Source organism: Zingiber officinale, chromosome 2B (genome assembly GCF_018446385.1).
Source record: "Zingiber officinale cultivar Zhangliang chromosome 2B, Zo_v1.1, whole genome shotgun sequence".
Taxonomy (NCBI): Eukaryota; Viridiplantae; Streptophyta; class Magnoliopsida; order Zingiberales; family Zingiberaceae; genus Zingiber; species Zingiber officinale.
The window spans coordinates 149,535,548-149,560,657 of record NC_055989.1 but is presented as its reverse complement, the minus strand read 5'-3'; the positions used below and the strand labels follow the sequence as shown (position 1 = coordinate 149,560,657).

Genomic DNA, 25,110 nt, shown 5'->3' with positions numbered 1-25,110 from the left:
ATATGTTTTTAATAATTTTAATTTTGAAAAACTCCGATGTTACTGTAACATGCATAGTCAATAAAACTCTATAAGTAATTGCAACATTTGGATAACAATCTACAAATTCAAGAATATCAATTGCAGACATTATCATATTTGGTAAAGTCGTTTGTAATATTTTTAATTCAGTAAATAAATCATCTAACTCAACATCTGATTAGTTGTCATGAGTTAGAGTACATTTTAAATTGACATAACATTTTCTCAATTTATCATCATCCAAAATTCTTAATGTTTTTGAATCAAATAAAAAATCAAATATATTTTCAAAGATTTTCATTTGCTCGAATCTACATTTTAAAGAAGCAATTGTCATATCCACAACAACAATAAAATAATCAATTCTAAAGGACTTTTCTAGTGATAGTGAAACTTTATCATCTTCTCTTTTATTAAATTATCTTTTCCTAAAAATAGGACGCTTTGTTATAAATATTGAATCTATATTCATATCTAATGCAAGACTCTTAGCAATAGTCAAACTTGTAGCAAAACCATAATTTCTATACTTTTCAAAAAAATGAGATTGCACCTTCTAATTGTTTCATGGTAGAGTCAATGCACATAGATTTTGATTGTAATTTCTTACTCACCATGTTTATAGCAAATAAGATATCATACCAAATAACCATACCAAGTAAAAATTCAAATTTTTTGATTGAATTAGCTAAACTTTCAGCTTCACTTATTGACTTTGCATCATCACAAATATTATTTAATTCAAGTAAAGCTGCTCTCACTTCCATAATTTGAAATCTAATAGCTTGAACACTTTTAATACGACTTTCCTAACGAGTATTCGACAAAGATTTGATGGTTAATTCCTTCACATTATTAAGTACAATTTTTCATCTCTTAGGAGAACTTGAAAATAATGTATATATGTATTGCACTACTCCAAAAAAAGGAATAGCTTTAATACAAGAATATGTCATATCACTAAGTGTTAGATTAAGACTATGACAAGCACATGACATATACAACACTCTTGGATTTATTTCAAGTAACCTCTTTTAAACTCCTTGGTGTTTTCCTTTTATATTGGAACCATTATCATAATCTTGACCTCTAATATTTTCAATACTAAGATCAAATGATTTTAACACATTTTGTAATTAGTTAAAAAGTCCTAAACCATATGTATCATCTACTTTTAGAAACTCTAACAAGTACTCCTCTATTTTCACTTTATTACCTGACATATTAACACATCGTAATATAAAAATCATTTGTTCTTGATGACTTATATCTGTGGTACAATCAAGAATTATTGAAAAATATTTTGTTTATTTAATTGTATTAATGATAACACTTTTAACATTATTAGCTAAAATAGAAATCAACTCATTCTAAATTTTATGACCTAGGTAATGATAATGAATTTCATTACTTTGAATACGCTAATATGATCTTGTATCACATAATCAAATTCAGCAATCATTTCAATCAACCCCAAAAAATTTCCATTATTATCTTGATAAAGTTTTTCATTAGATTCTCAAAAAGCCAAACGTTTAGAAAGAAAATTTACCGCTGCTAATATTCTTGTTATAACTTGTCTCCAATGCTCTTTTTCTTTGGAAATTTCTTGTTGTAGGTCTTTATCAATTGCTAGATTTTTATCTAATTGCATTTTTAATTCATTCCAAGTGTTTATGTTAGTTATATATTCAATAGTATTTTCATGTTCTTTAAGTTGTTCACTAAAATGTTTCTAATCTCTAAATCCATCCTTTGCTAATGAACTTCTATTGTTTTCAGATTTAAAAAACTTGCAACAAAAATAATAAACTTTATCTACATATTTACTATAAATCAATCACTTTCGGTCTCTTATTTCTCCATTACTTAAATGTCTAGAATAATGAGCACAAGAGAAATGCCTAGAAGTGTCGTTCAAAGGATATACAATATTCATTTTTTTATAGGCCTTTTTTCAATTAAAATATCACGTGCATTGTTATCAAGATTATCCCAATTTCTTGGATCATATATATCAAGTGAAGAAATAAATTATTCATCAATGTCAATATTCTCATTATCTACCCTATTTAAAACATTTTCGTGCCCACTCAAAATTTTCCTTTCTTCATTAACATCATGAATCTCATTACACTCATCTACATCATTCACCGTCATAGTTGAATTTTGTGTATTTTCATGAGAACTTTTAATAAAAAATTTATTAATGCCACCTCTTTGTGATTCAGTCAAGTGTTCTAATTTTTTTCATTTTTTTTCCTTTTCTCACATCCAGAAAAATATTTTTTAGACAACATATTATAATGTACAAAACCACAATAATTACAAAAAAAAATAGATAATTCAAATTATTTCACTAGTAAAGGAATAATAGCACCTGAAATATGATAGTTTTCAATATTAATAGTGTTGGTTGGTCCTAGGAAGATCATACCGGTTCCACTGTACAAAAATTTTGTACAAGTCCTGAACCTTTCCTAACAACCTATTGTGTTCTTTAGAAATTAAATTCGGAATCGCAAATGGAACTTAACATTATTGATTCTAAATTTAACTTATCTGTTCTTAATGGTTTAGACTTGGATCGTAAACGATGCTTAACATTATTGATCCAAATCCACCTATGTTATAAATTCAATTAAATATTAATTTCTATAATTGGCTTACATGACTACATGGCGAGGCACTAGGCCTTCTTGTGTATGGGATCATCCACCACCGCCTAGACAAAGCCTTTTAAAGAAACCTAATATTTAATTTCCTTATATAACTCTAGGTTTAACCAAAAGGAACAATCGAATCACAAATTCGAAAAAATAAAACAAAAGAAACACAACTTCGAATATCTAATCCGAAAATCTAGAATCACTAGCCTCTTGTGTTTGGAATTCATACAAAGAAAACTAGTATGATGCGGAAAATAATTACTAGTTATACCTTTCTTTGTAAGCAATAACCTCTTGATCTTCTACCGTATTCCTCTTCTTATCTCAGACGTTGTGTGAGCAACGATCAACCGAGATGAGAACCACCAATCCTCCTTTCTTCTAGCAAGATTCGGCCACCAACCAATGAGCTACAAGGGATGCAAGAGCAAAGCCTCCTTTCTCTCCTTCTTCTCTAAGCTAGAACCGGCCACCAAGGACTCCTCTTGTGTTGATGCCGCCGGCCACCAAGGAGGAAGAGAAAAGGAGAAGAGCAAGGAGCTTATGGTCGACCACCACCAAGGAAGAGAGGAGAGAAAAATAGAATAGAGTTGTGTCTCATGAAGGCACCCCCCTCCCTCTCTTTTATAATCCTTGGTCTTGACAAATAAGGAAAATTTAAATAAAACTTCCTTATTTTCTTTGCCATGAAAAGGAAAATTTAATTGATTAAAACCAATTTCTTTTTCTTAAAACATCATGGTCGGCCACCTCATAGCTCCAAGCAAGGAAAGTTTTAATAACACAAGAATTAAAACTTCCTAATTTGCTTCCGAAATTTTTAATAAAAATTTCTCTAATAATTTTTCCCTTCATGGTTGATTATAAAAGGAAATTTTATAAATTAAAATCTCTCTATTAAAACATGTGGATGATTACCATAAAGGAAAGTTTTCTTTAAAATTAAAATTTTCCTTTCAATCTACAAATAAGGAAAGATATCAAATCTTTTCTTAATCTTTTGTAGAAACTTATAAAGGGAAATATTTAATTTTAAAACTCTCTTTTTAATCATGAACATGGTTACAAAGAAGGAAAGTTTTATCAAAAATTAAAATATTCCTTTTAACTACAAATAAGGAAAGATATCAAATCTTTCACTTAATCTTTTGTAGAAGGAAAGATTTAAAGTTTAAACTCTCTTTTAAAACCATGATATCCACATAAGAAAAGATTTTAAATAAAATCTCTTTTATTTTTCTAGTGGCCGGTCACTTAAGCTTGGGATCCAAGCTTTGGCTGGCCACCTTAAATTGACTCCACCCTTAGCTTTGGCCGGCCCTAGCTTGGGCTCCAAGCTAGCTTGGCCAGCCACCTCAAGGTGGGTAGAAAGGTGGGTATGCGGTGGGTATAATTCTCTATATACAAGAGACTACGATAGAGACCGAGAGGAGGAATTGGTTTTGGTCTCCCGATGAAATTAAGCTTCCCGTGTTCGCCCTGAACACCCAACTTAATTTCATCAATAATAATTCATACCACTAAAGAATTATTATTGAACTACCGCATCAATCCCAAATTATATTTTGGGCTCCTTCTTATTATGAGTGTGTTAGTCTCCCTGTGTTTAAGATGTCAAATGTCCATTAATTAAATGAGTTACTGACAACTCTCTTTAATTAATATTGATATGAGTTAGGTTTAGTAGGTCCCCGGTAAAAAGGGGAAAAGAGATGGCAGAATTAAGCAGGTATGAATATCGGCCGAGATAACAGGCTTAAGGAAATATAGGCCAATATTGGCCGGGGTAACATGCTTAAGAAAATATAGGTCAATATCAGTCGGTATAACAGACTTAAGGAAATATAGGCCAATATTGACGGGGGTAACATGCTTAAGAACATATAGGTCAATATCGACTGGGATAACATGCTTAAGAAAATATAAGCCAATATCGGCCGGGGTAACATGCTTAAGAAAATATAGGCCAATATCGGCCGGGGTAACATGCTTAAGAAAATATAGACCAATATCGGCCGGTATATACCTTAAGAAATATAGGTCAATATCGGTCGGGATAACATGCTTAAGAAAATATAAGTCAATATCGACCGGGGTAACATGCTTAAGAAAATATAGGTCAATATCGGTCGGTATATACCTTAAGAAAGGTAGGCCAATATCGGCAGGGTTTAAGCATTTAAGATAGATAAGTCAAGATTATCTGAAGTAATACATTTAGATATAAACCGATATTGGTCAAGTATATATGATCGCCCAGGTATATAAAGACACAGGCCCTACAAGATTCATAATATAATATCGAGTTGTCTATAATATAGTGAAAACAGGGTGAACAAACATGAACGATAAATGTAACTCGATATAAGACAGGGCGAAAACAAATATTTCGAGAATATTCATAAATAACTTATGTGATTGTATAACAGGTTGATTGGTTTGGCAAGAAGAATGCTTCTAGACTCTTCTGCAGGTACTAGGCGACAAAGAAAGTACATCTGGGGTACAAAAAAGATTCCTTAAAAATTATTTTCGGAAAGTATATGGCTGACGTCATCTCATAACAAACTCTAACAAATCGGGGTCCACTTCATGACTACGGAGGTTATATGAAGTTGTATAAAAAGGGGAATCCTCTCCGTTGACCAGGTATGCTCACGCTCACCACACTCACAACTATCCATTACAAACCCTAATTTCAATCACTATTCATCTTCTTCATCTTATTCCTTCCACACTAAGAGAGATCACTGACTTGAGCGTCGGAGGGCCTAGCCAGGGATTCTCACCCCGGTCTTAGGTCACTGACGATAGTGTTGGTTGGTCTCTTGTGCGCAGGAAGTCGTCGGAGCTCCAGATCTTGGTATTTTTCACAGGATCCTTCCTTCTGTCCTTGGGTCTTTGCACAAGGAGGTGTTCTGTGGCTTTTTCTTCTAGATCCGCTTTGGTTTTCTCAGATCGGGCGTCCTCAGGTATTCTTCTCCATCAGGAGTAAGTTCTCTCCCCGGCTTTCCATTTTGTCAAGCTTCTCAGACAGGATCAATATCTTAGTACAAGAATAGTACCACTCAACCTTATTGTCATGTCGGACTAAGTTCACCTGCAGGGTTTAACATGACAATCCTTATGAGCTCCTCTTGGGGACATTATCAACCTAGATTTCTAGGACACAGTTTCCTTCTATAATCAACAACACACACTATAAGTAATATCATTTCCCAACTTATCGGGCCTTTTGATTTATCAAGCTAAATCTCAAATATTGATAAGTTAAAGAAATTAATACTAAATATATGTGCTTGTTATTATATTAGGATTAAGAGCATACACTTCCATAATAACTAAGGTCTTGTTCTTTTATTAAGTCAGCAAAAAAAAAACTTACCTTATATGGTCCTACTCAATACACTTAGAGTGTACTAGTGTAATTTTATAGTTAAGATAAATTAATACCAAATTATACTACGACTATTCCAATGGTTTGTTCCTATCCATCTTAGTCGTGAGCTACTGTTTATAATTTATAAAGAACCGATAACATGATCTTCTGTGTGTGACACCACACACCATGTTATCTACAATATAAATTAATCGAACAACTACACTTAACTTATAAATGTAGATATTTGACCAATATAATTCTTATTTCTAAGTAAATATTTATACAAAAGCTAGACTTTTAGTATACATTCCAACAAATAGAAATGTCCTAGGTCATTAAGTTAAGCACATCATCAGACAACACCTATTAAAAGAAAATTAAATCATTGTTAAATTAAAACTAATAGTAAAATTGTGGTACATAAAGAAACAACAATACTAATTATAACAACACAAGTTCAAGCGCATAAGTTCAAGCAGAAATAGTGACTAGTGACTCATTGAAACAAAATTAGATTATCTGATCCTTGTAAAGTCTAACTCATGCTTATATTATATTTATATACAACAAAATCATGGTTAATATAACAAGCTATATCCAAACAAATGCAATTGGTTGAAGCACAATGGATACTTCCTAAATTCTATTTTTTTCCTCTCTTTTTTTGCACCTTATCCATGATGAACAAAACAATTTGTGTGATTGAAAAATTATCTTGTAAACCTAAACTTATTATCATTGAATCTACATAGAAATTACAAGTCTACAATAGCAGCTATCGCAGAAGGAAGTGGACAGAAGATGAATTTAAGGTGCTCACTCAATTTTAAATTAGAGACATCAACAAGAGATATTAATAATTGGTCATAGGCCAAGGAGAAATATCACACACACCCTATAGAAATTTTTAACTTGATTATCAAGTACCAATTTATTAAGAAATAGCAATTCTTCAAGTGAGTAAAGAAAAACAACACCTTAGCTTAGCTAGCAAGAAAACATTGAGCTCACACTGTCACACACCAGTCACCAGAGATCAAACACCACTAAACGAACAAAATTCTCCTCCAAAAAATCAAATCTAACAAAAATTTGAGACCAATTTTTTACAATGACAATAGACAACTAAAGCTCACAATTCACAATGAAAATTTTAATTCAATGGGTTGTATTTATCATCTCTATTCTTAAAAATTCCATATAACACAAATAACGGTAAAAAATTCTTGAGAAGGGGCAAAGATGCGAAAGAAGAAGAAGAGATGTGACAGAAATAGCCGTTGAAAACTTAGATGAACTGTGAGTGAATGAAGAAGAAGAGATGCGACAGGGACAGAGAATTTCAAATAGAAAAAGGAGGAGAAGACATATCTTTGAGTCATTCTCTTTCTCATAGGCGCAGGTGCAGGTGGCGTCGCGGCGACAACAAGTTTTCATCACGTAGGTGCAGGCGACAGAAACAGGAAAATTTGCCCTAAATTTATTTTTCGTTCCTGCACTAAAAACATAATATTTAAAATAAAAAAAATTTGGGCCCCCCAAAATCTAGGCCCAGGGTCATCACCCAGGATTGCCCTCCTCCAGGGTCGAGCCTACCCCCACCTTACTTTGATTTTGACCACCATGTTATCTTTGAGATCCGCTCGCTATAACCCGCATAAGGCAGTAATATAAAATCCTATAAAAAGTCAAATACGATAGATTCCGATCATAATAATGTATAATTAAAAAATTGTAGCATATGTATAATTAAAAAAATACATATACGTATAACTAATTTTACATGTAATAAAAAAGATACTTGTATCATATTTTGGCTATCAAATGATAATGATGAATATATCAATAACGACTCCAGTAAAAATATAATACAATATTTAAAAATGAACAGATTAAAATATCAAAATAGAATAAATATATTTTACATGATTTATGTATTATAAATAAAAAAAATTAAGTTGTAGTTAAACAAATCTCAGAATAAGATAATTAACACAGTTTGATGGGTCTTAAGTCTCCTGTGACTCAAAATCATATGGTGGCGGGATCCAATTAGTAATGATCGCTCGTATATGGGCCAAGATAGATTCTTGATTCGTGTCTCGTTCGCCCCTCCTTTTCTCATTAGCAGTCCTCCTCTGCTCCTGAGTGGCCATGCTCTGATCTACTGAGGCAGTTGAGTGCGCGCTTCTTGATTTTCATGTCTTAAAGATAATACTAATTGTAGTAATTTGACATAAAATCATTTATATATATATATGTACTTTCATGGTATCCTCATCATGGAAGGTTTTATTTCTACATTTATAATTATTACACGGACAACGTAACTCTGTATTGTTCATACATTCTGGATGACTCTTAGCAAAGTTCACAAACTATTCAACTTTAGCAATAAAATTATCTCTAATAAATTCATTTTCTAATTAATTGTACATCTAAGATTTGTTCATATACATTATTACCTAATGAGAATATAATTTGAAATATTATTAAACTTGTACGATTTGAATTAAACTTGTACATTATTAAACTTGTAGTATGTACCAATCTAAATTACAAAAAACCTAGATTTTAGATCAAATAAATAATATATTTTATCATGCATTTAGTATTCAAGGAACCTATAAATCATTAATATAATTTTAAACTAAAGAGTCTTTATAAAAATCTTATTTCTAAGTAAAGTTTAATAAATTATATCTGAAAAAGAGTAACAAGATATAGTATACTATAAAATATTAAAAAAAAAGTTACAATCAATTAAAAATAATCACAACAAATGAGCAATCGTCGAGTTTGCTACAAGCCAAGCTCATAGCCACGATCTAGGAGTCGACCCTATCACTGGCTGACGGTCGACCAAGCTGTTAGTCACAAGCTAGTTGCAGGCCAAGCTCATGGCCACGACAAAGCTATCGGCCATGAGCTTGGCTGGCCGCCCAAGCTCGAGGTCACGAGTTGGCGGTAGGCCAAGCTCGCAACTACGAGGAGGCGACCGGCCAAGCTCGAGCTGCGCTGGCCGGCAGCCCAATCTCTGGCATAAAAATCAAACTTTGCTTAAAAATTTTGTTTATATGTTTATCATCGCACTTAACTCCTGACGAAATGCATGCCATTGTCGCCAACCAAGCTGTTCCTCGACGTGCTGGCGTGTCATCTCCATGATGAGAACATGACCCCATGGGTCTAGTTGGATGATACATCCAACGAGTGAAGAATCGAATCTTAAAATTTACAAGACGTAAATTCATTCTCTCATCCATCTTATTTTTTTTATCATCATGACTTATTTTTCACATGATAGCCTAAGGGTAGACTAACGGGGACATTAATGACGAGCATAAGCACTTGTTTTTTTCCCGTAAATCATACTCAGTGCCTAAAAATTCAACTCGTAGTGAAATGATTCTTCATGAAGATAATTTGGGCGTTTTAATCAAAGATTGCGGCGGTGACAGAGCTATAGCTCACACTTTCCGTCAAACTTGAACGAATGAGAGAAGGGCTCCACTTGTAACTTATACGGCGACGACTTGACTTAATGATTCCATTAGTCAACGGGGAGTTTGGTAAAAGTCAACTCCGTGTAATCTGCATGTGCGCCTACGTCCATCGAGATCCAGACGCAATCTCCCCCTCGTTGACTTGATTACCATCAAACTTCCTTCACGAGATTTGCAGTCTGCACGGCGACAGCGTGCAAGATTGAGTATGTGCCTGCCGTGCGTTGATGCGTGAAAAACTTTGTATCGTGTTCGACGTAGAAAATGTGATCAAAGGAGATTTTTTTTTCATTTGCCCACTAAAATTTCTGAATATTCAACAGGGCGCACAATTGATATAATTTTTGCCACTTTTATTTTTAAGTTTTCAAAGTCCTCTTCATAGTTTCAATTAATTTAAAAGCAGATTTTAGCTCCACCACTTGTGTTAAATTTGAAAACTTGGGGAAGGGGTGCAGTTTGATGAATTTAAAAGTTCAGGAATCATTTGTATCAATAGAAACATTAAGGAGTGAAATGAAAACTGTTTTAGATTCTATAGAAACAATGCTCTGCTTTGCCATGGCGATTGCATACCGGAAGAAGAAGAAGATGGATTCCAGATTTTGGTGGCTGATCCTCCTCGTCCTCGCCCTGGCCTCCGCCGGAGCTCGCTCTCAGTCCACCGAAGCCCTTGGCTTCCTCTCCATCGACTGCGGCATCGAGCCCGGTTCGGCCTACGTCGACCCCCTTTCCAACATCTCCTACGTCTCCGATGTCGGCTTCATCGACACCGGCGTCAACCGCAACATCTCCGTCGCCTACGTGGGAGACGTCAGGCCCCTGCGGCTTCGCACCCTCCGCGCCTTCCCCAACGGCATCCGCAACTGCTACACCATTGGGTCGCCGGCGGTGGCACAGGGGTCCAAGTACCTCCTCCGGGCGTGGTTCCTCTACGGCAATTACGACGGGCTTGACGGCCAGCCGTTGGCCTTCGAACTCCACTTAGGAGTCAATTACTGGGACAGGGTGAACGTGACTGACTCCGCCTCATTCTACGTGTCGGAGACCATCACGGTGGCCGCCGCCGGGTATAGTACAGTAGTCAAAATCAGAGCATTATTGAATGAACAATCATCAAATATGATGTCTTTCTTTTAGGTACTTTTCGGTGTGCCTGGTGAACACCGGCACGGGGACGCCGTTCATCTCCGGGATCGATTTGCGGCCGCTAAAGAACATTCTATACCCGGCGGCGAACGAGTGGCGGAGTTTGGTGCTGTTCAACCGGGCGAACATGGGAGTGGCGTCGGGCTACACCAGGTTTTTTTTTTTTAAAAAAAAATAATAATAACACAATATTTTAAGATCCAATTCTTTCTTTTAGGAGATCTCTAATGGGATTTATAAAAACTATATATACAATTAAATTGCAGTTAAAATTTAATTAAACTCCCTAAAATGTTTTGATCAAATATTATAAAAATATTTGAAAATTTCACTAAAAGCCTTAATGGTTGATTTGTTTACCCTCTTTTATACAACATAACTAGTTTATACAATTTCCTAAACTAAATTATTATGAGATCAATTTCATTTGGTAAAAAAATTAAAAAAGCATCTTTTATCCACATCTTTTAAAATTTATTAAAATGACACTCTTCTCAAAATGAAAGGTAAATTCAAAGGGTAATTTAAATAAAAAATTATAAATATATCGAGTATAACTTTATAATTCTAAAAAAAAAAATCAAGTAATTTATTTATTATTTTTGGACTAGATTGGTAAAATGCGCTTCTCGCTTCCTTCTCTAGGTACCCGGCCGACCCGCTCGATCGGTTGTGGTCGCCATGGAGCTCCACCAACTGGAACGACGTCTCCACAAACTTCACCGTCCAAAACCTAGACCAGGACTTCTTCGAAGCTCCCTCCGCCATCATGCAGACCGCCGTCACCCCCATCAACTCCTCCACCCTAGTGATCAGATGGGATGCCTTTCCTGGCGACGTCAACCAGTTCTTCCCCATCCTCCACATATCGGAGATCTTTGATCTCTCTGGTACCAATCAATCGCGGCAGTTCAACGTCTACCTGAATGGATTCCGGTGGCTGCGGGACATAGTGACCCCCCCTTACCTCTACTCGGACGCCATCTACAGCAACGTGCCTTTCCCTTCGTTCCCCACCTATAACGTCTCCCTCGAGGCTCTCAGCAACTCCACTCTCCCGCCCATACTCAATGCCTTCGAGCTCTACACGACCATGAGCAACACCTCCGTGCCCTCGGACGCTGGAGATGGTATGTAGCCGTTTTTTTTTTTTTTTTTTTCACTTCTCTCTGTTGCAGGGGAACAGGGAGACATCTCTTGCCAAGCAATTGCTCGATATAATGTTCCTGAAAACGCTAAGGCAGAGTGGGCACGGAAAAAGAAGTTCCCACCTTCATAACAGTGCGCATGAGTGTGAAGAATGTAGCTTTAGATGCCCACCAAAAGCTCATACATATATTTTAAGTTGTTCAAATTTCCCAAAATTTGATATGTTTGCCAGAAAAAAAAGTTAATTATGATAATTAGTATTGGAAAAGGACCAAAAATAATAAGCAAAAAGAGAACAAACATTAGTTCGAAAGCCATAGATTGGAATAGGTGTTGGGATTGGAAGTTACATATGATATTAAGCAGATTGATCTTTATTTCAATGGACTCTACTGATATGCATTGTCTGGTCACATGCCAGTAGTTTTGTTTTCTATTTTTCTTTTGAACAATGACATTAGCTTACAATGTTGATTATTTTTCTCTTTTTTACAGTTGATGCCATGACAGCAATCAAGGAGCGGTATCGGATCCAGAGGAATTGGATGGGAGATCCATGTTCGCCTAATGCTTTTGTTTGGGATGGACTAAATTGTACTTATAGCTTCTCAGCTTCTCCAAGAGTCATTGCTCTGTGAGTTCTGCAAGCTCATCTAACTCAAACTATTGTACTTGAACTACCATGACCCACTGTTTGAAAATTCTGAAATATTCTTACGAATCACTATTGTTCTACAGGAATCTGTCATCAAGCGGGTTGACTGGGGAAATAACCAAATATGTTGCTAGTCTTAGTGCACTTCAATACTTGTAAGTCTACTCATTGCTTGCTATTTGTTTTCTTTTTTCCTTTCAGTATTCATTGAATATGACAAACAGTCATTAGCAGTCTTGGATGTCGTGATCAATGCTAGGCCACACAAGCATTTGTTGTGAAATCATGCAACATTTTAGAGCCTTGTACAAAGGAATGTCATAGGAGGAATTATTATCTAACAATTGTTTTTTAATCATGTTTTTCAGGGACTTGTCTTACAACAATTTAACAGGGCCAATACCTAATGATCTAGCAAACTTAAGTTCTCTCAAACTACTGTAAGCATAGTTCTTAATCCTTCTTTCACTAATGGAAAAGTTAGAAAATGACTTAACATTTCTTGATTGCTTGCAGTGATTTGACAGGCAACCAGTTAAATGGATCAATTCCTTCGAACCTCCTTGAAATGGCACAAAATGGGTTACTTACCTTAAGGTTTGTGTTACTTTTATGTTTAGGTTCTTCCATTTTTATGTAAGGATTCATAATATGAAAGCGCTAGCTTGATCATTAAAGAGATCTAGTCAAGGAGTTAAGAAATATTAGTAGTTTATCTGTTTAAACTAAGGGTAATAATTTGGCATTAAAGTTTGTTCCATTTGTCCTTGAAGTCAGCTGCTTCTTTCCTTTTTATGTTGGAGAATTCTTCATAACTTCATATCTTTAACCATTAAGCAAGTTATAATCTCATGTCAGACTGGATGGGAATCCACATCTTTGTGACAATGGTACATCGTGCAATGTGATGCCCACGCCAAAAAAGAAGAAAATATCAACACCGGTGATTTTGATTCTCTGTATAGTTCCAGTGTTAATACTACTTGTGGTGATAGCGATAGTTTGGAGGGTGAGGAAAACACAAGGTGAGATTTCTATGACAAAATCTTACAGTTGTTTAGTAATCATAGGTTGTCATCCATTTCCTGACATGCATTTAACAATCTTATTTTTTATTTAAAACTTGAAAGGTTTGACAAGAGGCGGCTCAGTGGATCCACAGAATGGTTTCCCAAAGCAAGCAGATAATTCATTGCGTCTTGAGAATCGCCAATTCACGTACATTGAATTACAAAACATCACTAATAACTTTCAAAAGATCCTAGGCAAAGGAGGATTCGGGTCTGTTTTCCATGGACGTTTGGAAGATGGTACTCAAGTTGCAGTCAAAATGTTGTCCCAATCATCATCACAAGGAACAAAAGAGTTTCTTGCTGAGGTAAATATATCTTATATATATGTGGATGGCTGAGGTTATTAATTGTGAGATTTTGTGGAACCAAATATGGGGTGGGGCAATGAATGTATAAACTTGAATATTTTACTAAACATTTTCAAGAGCTGATAAAATTTTATTATTTATTCAGACATGTGGTAACAATATTCTTGAACGATTATGTCTTCTCCATGACTAGTCAGATCCTACAGAATATTAACTTCCCTATTCACTTCTGTTTCTTTGATTTAGTTTTGATCTTGATGTTTCTAGTTCGTAAAAATCACATATTATGTTTTTTCAGGCCCAACACTTGACTAGGGTTCATCATCGGAATTTAGTTTCTTTGGTTGGTTACTGCAATGAAGTAAATCATTTGGCTCTTGTCTATGAGTTTATGTCTCAAGGAACACTACAAGATCATCTGCGAGGTTTGAAACTACATTTAATATCATTATCTAATAGTAGGTTCCTTTCATAATACTACTTGCTTTATAGCTTGCATGATAATCAAGTGACAAGAATTAGATTCATCTTACAATCTAACTATTTAAAGATATATTTTCCTGTCAAACACATGGTTAACTGAATCTTTTTAGGGATTTACAAGTCTATTCTTATTTGATTGCTGCTGTGTACAAGTAAATTTTTAATTATAAAACTGATTATAGTTATTTGCACATCGAATGCACAACTGTGAGTACCCAAGGGAGAATGATGTCTAAAAAAAAATTTTTATTTATGTTACAATATTTTGCCAGACACTACAGACCAATAGAGTAACAGTGCTATTATACAAAACAATCTTTATTTCATTTAACTTATTGTAGCACCCCGTGCGCCCGTTTCAGCTCTCTCTTGATCTTTCCATTTAACTTCTTGTTTTAACCTATTGAATGCTGATGGCTTGTTAATTTGACATGGTGCAGGCAGGGCAAACAATGATAGAGCTTTAAGCTGGAGACAACGTCTTCATATTGCAATTGATGCAGCACAAGGTTTGGAATAATGTGAACTGCCAAGTGTCAATATCCCCTTGCCTGATTTTGAGACCATTCATCTAAGACCATCTTGTTTCATCTATTAAATCACATTGCAGGGCTAGAGTATTTGCAAAAAGGATGCAAACCACCATTAGTTCATAGAGATGTGAAGTCAGGCAATATCCTTTTGAGTGAAACTATGGAAGCTAAGATAGCAGATTTTGGGCTTTCAAAAGCTTTTTTAAGTGAGGCCAATAGTCATATATCCACTGTAGTGGTGGGAACTCCTGGATACCTTGATCCTGAGTATGTTTTTGTTTTTCATTTATTTAGTTGTTTCAAACAAGCATAGAGACCTAGTAGAAAGATAGTAACCAAGGAATCCCAAAAAAAAAATGAATATTCATATCATGGAACTATCCATCTCTGTGTGCGTGAACTATTTACTTTAGTATTTAAAAAAAAATAAAGGAAAGAAGGCTTGGTTCATACTATATATGTTTTTTCTATCCATCCAGGAATGAAATGCAACCATGGAAAACATTAGTAGTAGTTGTAGCAATAAGTAGGCATTTTTTTTTGAAGAAATAGATTAATAGAAAATAATCAAGTTAAATTAAGAGGAATCATGGGCTTTAAGATTTACAGGGTAGTAGCATGCGGTATTTGGATAATCACTTAAAGTTTAAATCATATATCTTGCATGTTTTAGAGTGTAGATCCCCTTTATCCAATAACAGTAAGCATATGCATATTGTGAAAATCCATGGACTTATCCAGCCATGTCTTCACAACTAATCTTCTGAACCAGTGATTATCTCTCTGTATAATGACTAACATTGAAGCAATCAACTTCAACTAAAGTGTCGTTCAACTTTCATATTATGTTTATTTTGTGAAAAATTTATGATTAGAAATCTACTGTATCACTTTTTAGGTATTACAATACCTTCCAGCTCAGTGAGAAAAGTGATGTGTACAGCTATGGAGTGGTTCTTTTGGAACTGATCACTGGGCTACCTCCAATAGTTCCAGGTACAGAAAATGTACTCTTAGTTCAGTGGGTACTCCAAAGGCTTTCTAGAGGAATTATTGAGGATGTTGTAGATCCCAAGCTGGAACGGGAGTATGACATAAACTGTGTCTGGAAGTGCGCTGATATCGCATTGAAATGCACGGCACAAAGATCCCAACAACGGCCAACTATGACAGAAGTTTTGATACAGTTAAAAGAGAGCTTAGAACTAGAAAACTCTCATTATAACACTGGGAATACAGTCACACGTAGTGAAAATTTATATTCAGAAGTAAGTGATGTGAGCCTGAATAGTGTTCCTGAGATTGGAGTCTCTAGAATGACTGAGATGTCCGGACCAACGGCAAGATAAACAAGGGTATGCTCGATTTTTTCTCTTAAAACTATGTCATTATGGATGTTAAGGATCAGAAAAGTCATTTGCTTGAAATTTATTATTGTGTAGTTGTTTACATGTTATTATTTGTGGGAAGAAAAATAGTATTTGGAGTGTAGATGACACTTTGATTTTCTATGACAAAAAAACTATTGTGTGTCCTATTTCATCTTAGAACAATCGTCTTGTATTTTCTCAATGTATCTCTTTGGTACACAAAAAATTTCCTATTTTTTTGTTCCTTGTGGTATGATGCAAGTTCCCCAATTAAATTATATGATGTAAGTTCCCTATTTTCTTGTCCTTTGGTACGGAGTGATTTAGAAATCTTTGAAACACTACAACAAATGTTTCTAAAAAGAAAAAAAAAATACTCAGAAAATGACTTAATTAAAAATGTGTTTCCAAGATTGGGATAAGATATTTTATGGAAATTTTATTTTTACAAAATTTGCATAATAAGGATATTTAAATAAACAAATCTTGCAAATAAGGAAGATGTCTAAAATTATTAAAAAAATATATATACAGATATTTTATATTATTTAATATTTTTTATTTTTATTTTCAGACTTAAAGACTTCTATCAGGTGGCAAAAGGTGATTCGCTTGTCCCCAGCGTCCTCGTCAATCTATCCTTAGGTCAACACGAAGGAGATAAATCACGGGTGATTATTAGCCATTAGTGTAAATGACCAAGACATGGGGGAGATTATGTTCGGTCACGTCAAATTTCAACCCCAAAATTTCATATGACAACATTTTATATTTTAACCATCGCATATATTTTAATCATCGCAACGCCCTAAGGGAGAACTTATAAACTTCTATCATGAGTCTTCCCAAAGGGGAGATTAAGTCTTCCTTTGAAAATTATAATATATCCTGAAAATCTTTGAAATGGCCAGCCTAAAAAAAACAAAGTTCCATCTATAATAAGTGCGTCATTAAGGATGAATAGCTGGCACATTTATTAAGGATAAAGAGAGGGATCTGCTGCTATTTGTCTTATTCTCGGTTTATTTAGGAGCGTAAAAATTAAATTTTTTTTAAAAAATTAGTTATTTGGGAGAGTGAAAATTAAAAATAAAAAAAATAATTAAAAAATGTTCATCATTTACTTTATTAAAACTATAAAAGAAATATGAAGCATAAGAGTTAAAATTAATTTCTTATAATCATACGGAAAATTAACCGCTTAAATATGTGGTAAAAAGATAAAATCATTTACCCCCAGTGTCTCATCATATCCGATCTAACGTCATCACAAGGAAAGGAAAGTAAATCACAGACTCTTCTTCTGATGGAGTAATTCCAGTTCGCCAAGTCTCACATCGCCTTGCCTTGATGGGGCCCGCCAGAAGCCGAGTCAAGGTCGGGTGGTGCGTCATGGAACAAGTCGGCACCGGAGTCTTGGTCAATGCAATTACTGAGTTTAAAAGTCCGGGACTCATTTGTAAAAATAGAAACAATGGGAGGTGAAATGAAAATTGTTCTAGATTCTACATGAACGATGCTCTGCTCTGCCATGGCGATTGCATACATCAAGAAAAAAATGGATTCCAGATTTTGGTGGCCGATCCTCTTCGCCCTCACCATGGCTTCCCCCGGAGCTCTCTCCCAGTCCACCGACGCCCTCGGCTTCCTCTCCATCGACTGCGGCATTGAGCCCGGTTCGTCCTACGTCGACCCCCTCACCAACATCTCCTACGTCTCCGACGCCAGTTTCATTGACACTGGCGTCAACCGCAACATCTCCGGCGACTCTTTGTCCCCGAAGCTCCGCACCCTCCGCGCCTTCCCCAACGGCACCCGCAACTGCTACACCATTCGGTCGCCGGTGGTGGCGCGGGGGTCCAAGTACCTCCTCCGGGCATTGTTCCTTTACGGCAACTACGACGGGCTAGACGGACAGCCGTTGGCCTTCGACCTCCACTTCGGCGTCAACTACTGGGACAGTGTGAGCGTGACCGACTCCACCTTTTTCTACGTGAAGGAGACCATCATGGTGGCCACCGCCAGGTATAGTTCAGTAGGAAAATCGGGATAGGATCTTCTGGACCGTTTTTTACGATCTAGAGATGGACTACTAAAAATTATTGATCCTTTTAAATAGATCCTACCTGTTTAATAGATGAGATCCATTCAAATAGATCAATGCATGGAGTGGTCCATCCCCTGAACCACAAAAAATGACCAGATAATCCACTCTCGGCAAAATCAAGAGATTATTGAATGAATAATCATTAAATGTGCTCTCTTTCTTTTAGATACTTCTCGGTGTGTCTCGTGAACACCGGCACGGGGACACCGTTCATCTCAAGAATCGACTTGCGACCGCTGAAGGACAGTCTCTATCCAACGGCGAACAAAAGACGGAGTTTGGTGCTATTCAACCGATGGAACTTGGGAATGGAGTCTGGCTACATCTGGTTTTTATTTAATTATTTTTAATACTTTTAAAAATCAAATTATTTTAACATTATTTTAAAAATAAAACTGCTATAATAGCATTGAAATAAATATAATTTTAAGAAGAACAATCGGATGAAATATTTTAAAAAAAAACAAAATCCTTATACGATGATAGAAATCGAGAATATTTTTTTATTATTTTTACTCAATTTATAATTTTGAAATGTCTTCAGAGTAATGTCTTCGTGCTTCCTACCTCTAGGTATCCGGCCGACCCGCTCGATCGGTTCTGGGGTTCATGGAGCTTCCCGGGCTGGAACTACGTCTCCACCAACTCCACCGTCCGAAACCTTCCCCAGGATTTGTTCGAAGTTCCCTCTGTCGTCATGCAGACCGCCGTCACCCCCATCAACTCCTCCAGTATCCTCATCACATGGGATCCCTTACCCGGCGCCGTCAACCAGTTCTTCCCCATTCTCCACATATCTGAGATCTTAGACCTCGCCGGCACCAATCAATCGCGGCAGTTCAACATCTACATGAATGGAATCCACTGGTTGGGGGATATAATGACCCCCAAATACCTCTACTCGGACGCCGTCTACAGCCTCCTGCCCTTCCCTTCGTCCCCCACCTATAACATCTCCCTCGAGGCTCTCAGCAACTCCACTCTCCCGCCCATCCTCAATGCCTTCGAGCTCTACGTGACCATGAGCAACACCTCCGTGCCCTCGGATGCTGGTGATGGTATATGTAGCCACTTTCGTTCCTTCGCCCTTTTTTTTCCCCACTTCTCTCAGTTCCTGAAAGGGCTAAGGCAGAGTGGCCACGGAAAAAGAAGTTCCAATTCAAATTCTCACGAAAAGCTCAAACCTTTATTTTAAGTTGTTCAAATTTTCCTAAATTTGATGTCTGCCAGAAAACAAAAACTTAATTATGATAATTGTTGATTATTTTTCTCTTTTTTACAGTTGATGCCATGACCGTGATCAAGGAGTGGTATCGGATCCAGAGGAATTGGATGGGAGATCCATGTTCCCCTAGTGCTTTTGTTTGGGATGGACTAAATTGTACTTATAGCTTGTCAAATTCTCCAAGAGTCACTGCTTTGTGAGTTCTACAAGTTCATCTAACTCTAACTATTGATCATGAAATACCAGAACCAACCATTTGGAAATTCTGTAATATTCTTACTAGTCACTATTGTTCTGTAGGAATCTGTCATCAAGTGGGTTGACTGGGGAAATAACCAAATCTGTTGCCAGTTTTAGTGCACTTCAATACTTGTAATGCTACTCATTGTTTGCTATTTGTTTTCCCTTTTCCTTTCAATGTTCATTGAATATGGCAAACAGTTATTAACAGTCTTGGATTGTTGGGATCAATGCCAGGCCACACAATCATTTGTTGTGAAACCATGCAAGATTTTAGGAGGAATTATTATCTAACAATTGTTCTTTAATCATTTTTTTCAGGGATTTGTCTTACAACAATTTAACAGGGCAAATACCTAATGAACTAGCAAACTTAAGTTCTCTCAAACTACTGTAAGCATACTTCTTAATCCTTTTTTAACTTTATTGAAAAGGTAGATAATGATTTAATATTTCATGATTTCTTGCAGTGATTTGACAGGCAACCAGTTAAATGGATCAGTTCCTTCGAACCTCCTTGAAATGGCACAAAATGGTTTACTTACCTTAAGGTTTGTGTTACTTTTAAGTTTAGGTCCTCCCATTTTTCTTTAACGCTTCATAATATGTTAGGGCTCGCCTGACTATGAAAGAGATCTAGGCATGGTGTCAAGAAATATTTGGAGTTTAGGTGTTTAAACTTAGGGTAATGATTTGGCATTAAAGTTTGTTCAATTTGTACTTGAACTCAGCCGCTTCTTTCTTTTTTTGGTTGGAGAATTCTTCATAACTTCATACATATCTTTAACCATTAAACGAGTTATAATATCATGCAGACTGGATGGGAATCCACATCTCTGTAACAATGGTACATCGTGCAATGTGATGCCTGCACCAAAAAAGAAGAAAATATCAACACCGGTGATCGTCATTCTTTGTATAGTTCCTGTGTTAATACTTCTTGCAGTGACAATCATAGTTTGGAAGGTGAGCAAAACACAAGGTGAGATTTCTGTGACATACTCTTGCAGTTGTTTAGTAATAATAGACCATCATCCATTTTTTGACATGCATTTACCAATCTTATTCTTTATTTGAAACTTGGAAGGTTTGAGAAAAGGCAGCTCAGTCGATCCACATAATGGCTTCCCAAAGCAAACAAATAATGTATTGCAGCTTGAAAATCACCAATTCACTTACATGGAATTACAGAACATCACTAATAACTTTCAAAAGATCCTAGGCAAAGGAGGATTTGGGTTTGTTTTCCATGGGCATTTGGAAGATGGTATTCAAGTTGCGGTCAAAATGCTATCACAATCATCATCACAAGGAACTAAGGAGTTTCTTGCTGAGGTAAATAAATCTTATACATATATGGATAGCTGAATTTAATTGGTTGGAGGTGGTTATTGAATGTGAATCCATTGGAAGATTTTGCATAACTAAAGATGGGGAGGGGAATGAATGTATAAACTCGTATATTTTACAAAAAAAAAATCAGAGTTGATGAAATTTTATTATTCTTTCAAACATATAGTAATAGTATTCTTGAACAATTATGCCCTGTTCATGAATAGTCAGAGACTATATAATATTAATTGCCCCATTCACTTCTGTTTCTTTGATTTAGTTTGGATCTTGATGTTTCTAGTTCGTAAGCATCACTGATTATGTTTTTTCAGGCCCAACACTTGACTAGGGTTCATCATCGGAATTTAGTTTCTTTTATTGGCTATTGCAATGAAGTAAATCATTTGGCGCTTGTCTATGAGTTTATGTCTCAAGGAACACTACAAGATCATCTGCGAGGTTTGGAACTGCATTGAATATCATTGCTAACAGCTGGTTCCTTTCATAATCCACTTGCTTTATTGCATGCATGACAATCAGGTGACAAGAATTAGATTCATCTTACAATCTAACTATTTAACAATATATTCAATCTAACACGTGCATTCTTATTTGCTTGCTGTTGTGTACAAGTTCAATAGAACTAAAAGTATGAAAGGGAGAATGATGATGCCTAAAAATTCTTTTATTTATCTTATAATGTTTTGAGAGGCACTACTGACCAACAGAGTAACAATGCTATTACTTATACCAAGCAATCTTTACTTCATTTAACTTATTACTTTTCCTTACTGAATGTTGTTGACTTGTTAATTTGACATGATGCAGGCAGGGCAAACAATGCTAGAGCTTTAACATGGAGACAACGTCTTCATATTGCAATTGACGCTGCACAAGGTTTGGAATAATGTGAACCGTCAAGTGTCAATATCCCCTTCCTTGATTCCCAAACCATTCATCTTGGTTCATTTATTAAATTGCATTGCAGGGCTAGAGTATTTGCACAAAGGATGCAAACCACCATTAGTTCATAGAGATGTGAAGTCAGGAAATATCCTTTTGAGTGAAACTCTGGAAGCTAAGATAGCAGATTTTGGGCTTTCGAAAGCTTTTCTAAGTGAGACAAACAGTCATATATCCACTTTGGTGGTTGGAACTCCTGGATACCTTGATCCTGAGTATGTTGCAGTTTTTCATTTATTTAATTGTTTCACACACGCATCTCTACCTGGTAGAAAGATAGTAACCAAGGAATCCAAAAAGAAAATAAAATTCATCATCATGGAACTTTTCATTTTTCAGATTCATGTTTTAATATACTTTCCCATCTCCTGTGTGCTTGAACTATTTAATTTAGTTTTTTTTTTAATGAAGGAAAGAAGGCTTGTTTCATAATATATATGAATTTTCTATCCAGGAATGAAATGCAACCACCGAAAACATTAATAGTTCTAGCAATAAGTAGGCAAATAAATTTGAAGAAATAGATTAATAAAAATACATCAAGTTAAATAAAGAGGAATCATGAGTTTTAAGAATTATAGGGCAGTAGCATGTGGTATTTGGATCATCACTTTTAAATCATATATCTTGTATGTTCCATTTTGTCCAATAACAGTAAGCATATGCACATTGTGAAAATCCCAAGCTATATCCAGCCATTAGCCATGTTTCCCCAACTAATATTTTTGACTAGTGATTCTCTCTCTCTATAATGACTAAGAATTAGGCATTCAGCTTCAACTGAAGTGTCATTAAGCTTTCATACTGTATTTATTTTTGTGAGAAATTTATGATTGAAAATTTATCGTATTACTTGTCAGGTATTGCAATACCTTCCAGCTCAGCGAGAAAAGTGATGTGTACAGCTACGGAGTGGTTCTTTTGGAACTAATCACTGGGCTGCCTCCAATAGTTCCGGGTATAGAAAATGTACACCTAACCCAATGGGTGCTCCAAAGGCTTGACAAAGGGAACATTGAAGATGTAGTAGATCCTAGACTCGAAGGGGAGTATGATATAAATTGTGTTTGGAAATGTGTTGATATCGCGTTGAAATGCACGGCACAAAGGTCCCAACAACGGTCAAATATGACAGAAGTTGCGATGCAACTGAAAGAGAGCTTAGAACTAGAGAACTCTCATTATAATAGTGGGAACAATCAGAATCTATATTCAAAAATAAGCAATGTGAGCTTGAACAGTGCTGAGATTTTTGAACCGAAGGTAAGATAAACATGGGTTTGCTCAACTCTTTCCTCTTAAAATTGTGTCGTAATGGTTGAAGGTTCAAGAATGTCTTCACGTAGTTTTTTTACATGTTATTATTATGGCAAAGGGTAATAGTATTTGGTGGAGTGTAGATGATACTTTTATTTTTGATGGCAAAAATTATTGTATACTCTTCCATTTTCATCTTGAAACAAGCATATTGTATTTTGACCATGTCATCTCTTTGTTACCGAATAAATTCCCTATTTTTCTTGCTCTTGTTATTAAGATATAAGTTCCTCAATCCTTGCCAATAATGTTAAGTGTAGCTGATCCTCACCAATACATTATTTTAGTATATTTAATATCTAAGATTTAGGGATATAAACGAGTTGAATCGAGTCGAATAGTATTAGGCTCGAGCTTGGCTCGTTTAAGTTATATTCGGGCTCGAGTTCGGGCTCGAGTTCGGCTCGAGTTCAAATCGAACTTTTATTACAAGACTCGAGCTCGGCTCGTTTTGGAATTATCAAGCTCGCGAACAGTTAAACTTGACTCATTATTAGCTCGATTATCATAGTTAACGAGCCTAATTCGTTAAGCGAGTTCGGGCTCATTTTAGAGCTCGTTTTTTTGGCTCATTTTAAAGTTCGTTTTAACGTTCATTTTAGAACTCGTTTTTTGGCTTGTTTTAGAGCTCGTTTTTTTTACTCAATTAAAGTTCATTTTTTGGCTCGTGAGCCTACAAACGAACATGTTCGCAAGCTTACGAGCCGAATATCCTTAAGCTTGAGCTCGACTCGATAAAACTGTCGAGCTCGAAATCGAGCTCGGTTCGATAAGATAAACGAACGAATTCGAACATACTTTTTATTAAACCAAACTCCGAACGAATTCGAACATACTTTTTATTAAACCAAACTCCGAATAACTCACGAATTTAGTTCATTTACATCCCTACTAAGATCATTCAAATTCTGGAGTTGAGACTTGTAAAAGCTGTGCTTTCAAACACAAACTTTGGGCTTAGCAGGAGGGGTCTGTGCAGCAACCTGTTCTTTCCATTATCCCTGTATTTTGGTATTTTCTTATTTATATTTTTTATCTATTCTATTATTATTTTTATATTCCGGCTCAATTATACCACCTAGCCGAGTCATTCCCTTTCAAATAAAGTTTTCTATTTTTTAAATAGCGAATTACAAGATAAAAAAAATGAAATAAATTAAAAAATAATTAATTGGGTGCTGATTTAGCCAAAGCATATCCATTTATTTCATTTTTTCCAATTAACTACGTTCTAATTATCATACTTAAAAAAACATATTTGTTATTTTATTAATGTTTATTTATAATTTTTAATAATCTTCTTTTATATTTTATATTTTAAAAAAAAAAAAAATATATATATATATATAAGCTCCATAGTTTCATGATGTAAATTTTTTAGGATCTTGATGAAATTCTTTAATGAAATAATAATATGGTAAATGACTTAATTGAAAATGTATTTTGAAAAGTATGATGAGATATTTTATGAAAATGTGAGTGACTTTTACAAAATTTGCATTATAAGGATATTTAAATAAAACTAATTTTTGCATAAGGGAGATGTCTAAGAATAATAAAAAAAATAATACAGATATATTTTACATGGTTTAAAATTTTTCATTTTTGTTTTCCTATTTATAAACTCA

General features: G+C 35.3%; 2 protein-coding genes and 1 pseudogene across 2 annotated transcripts; 2 read left to right on the top strand and 1 right to left on the bottom strand.

Annotated features, from left to right (window-relative positions):
* On the bottom strand, nt 1-2,181 carry LOC122048855 (annotated as a pseudogene).
* A 7,943-nt stretch (nt 2,182-10,124) lies between these two features.
* LOC122047790 (putative leucine-rich repeat receptor-like serine/threonine-protein kinase At2g19230) lies at nt 10,125-16,541 on the top strand. Its single transcript, XM_042609266.1, has 13 exons — nt 10,125-10,648; nt 10,719-10,880; nt 11,373-11,857; nt 12,372-12,510; nt 12,615-12,686; nt 12,900-12,971; nt 13,048-13,128; nt 13,390-13,556; nt 13,662-13,909; nt 14,211-14,337; nt 14,836-14,904; nt 15,006-15,195; nt 15,827-16,541. The coding sequence occupies exons 1-13, from the start codon at nt 10,125-10,127 to the stop codon at nt 16,275-16,277; spliced, it is 2,787 nt and encodes a 928-aa protein (XP_042465200.1). The 3' UTR covers nt 16,278-16,541.
* A 1,275-nt stretch (nt 16,542-17,816) lies between these two features.
* LOC122048854 (probable LRR receptor-like serine/threonine-protein kinase At1g05700) lies at nt 17,817-23,603 on the top strand. The gene is made up of 13 exons (XM_042610370.1): nt 17,817-18,323; nt 18,572-18,733; nt 18,979-19,463; nt 19,688-19,826; nt 19,931-20,002; nt 20,192-20,263; nt 20,341-20,421; nt 20,686-20,852; nt 20,958-21,205; nt 21,535-21,661; nt 22,031-22,099; nt 22,191-22,380; nt 23,026-23,603. Exons 1-13 carry the CDS (start codon nt 17,830-17,832, stop codon nt 23,435-23,437), a joined length of 2,718 nt encoding a protein of 905 aa, XP_042466304.1. The 5' UTR covers nt 17,817-17,829; the 3' UTR covers nt 23,438-23,603.
* Nucleotides 23,604-25,110: the final 1,507 nt, after the last annotated feature.

What these genes read in the sequence shown, in the direction of transcription:
- LOC122047790 (XM_042609266.1), top strand. Translation starts at nt 10,125, where the DNA reads ATGCTCTGCTTTGCCATGGCGATTGCATACCGGAAGAAGAAGAAGATG. An exon ending in GAGGGTGAGGAAAACACAAG is followed by an intron (nt 13,557 to 13,661) that starts GTGAGATTTCTA and finishes AAAACTTGAAAG; the next exon opens with GTTTGACAAGAGGCGGCTCA. An exon ending in TGCAATTGATGCAGCACAAG is followed by an intron (nt 14,905 to 15,005) that starts GTTTGGAATAAT and finishes ATCACATTGCAG; the next exon opens with GGCTAGAGTATTTGCAAAAA.
- LOC122048854 (XM_042610370.1), top strand. Translation starts at nt 17,830, where the DNA reads ATGGCGATTGCATACATCAAGAAAAAAATGGATTCCAGATTTTGGTGG. An exon ending in ATGGAGTCTGGCTACATCTG is followed by an intron (nt 18,734 to 18,978) that starts GTTTTTATTTAA and finishes TCCTACCTCTAG; the next exon opens with GTATCCGGCCGACCCGCTCG. An exon ending in TGCAATTGACGCTGCACAAG is followed by an intron (nt 22,100 to 22,190) that starts GTTTGGAATAAT and finishes ATTGCATTGCAG; the next exon opens with GGCTAGAGTATTTGCACAAA.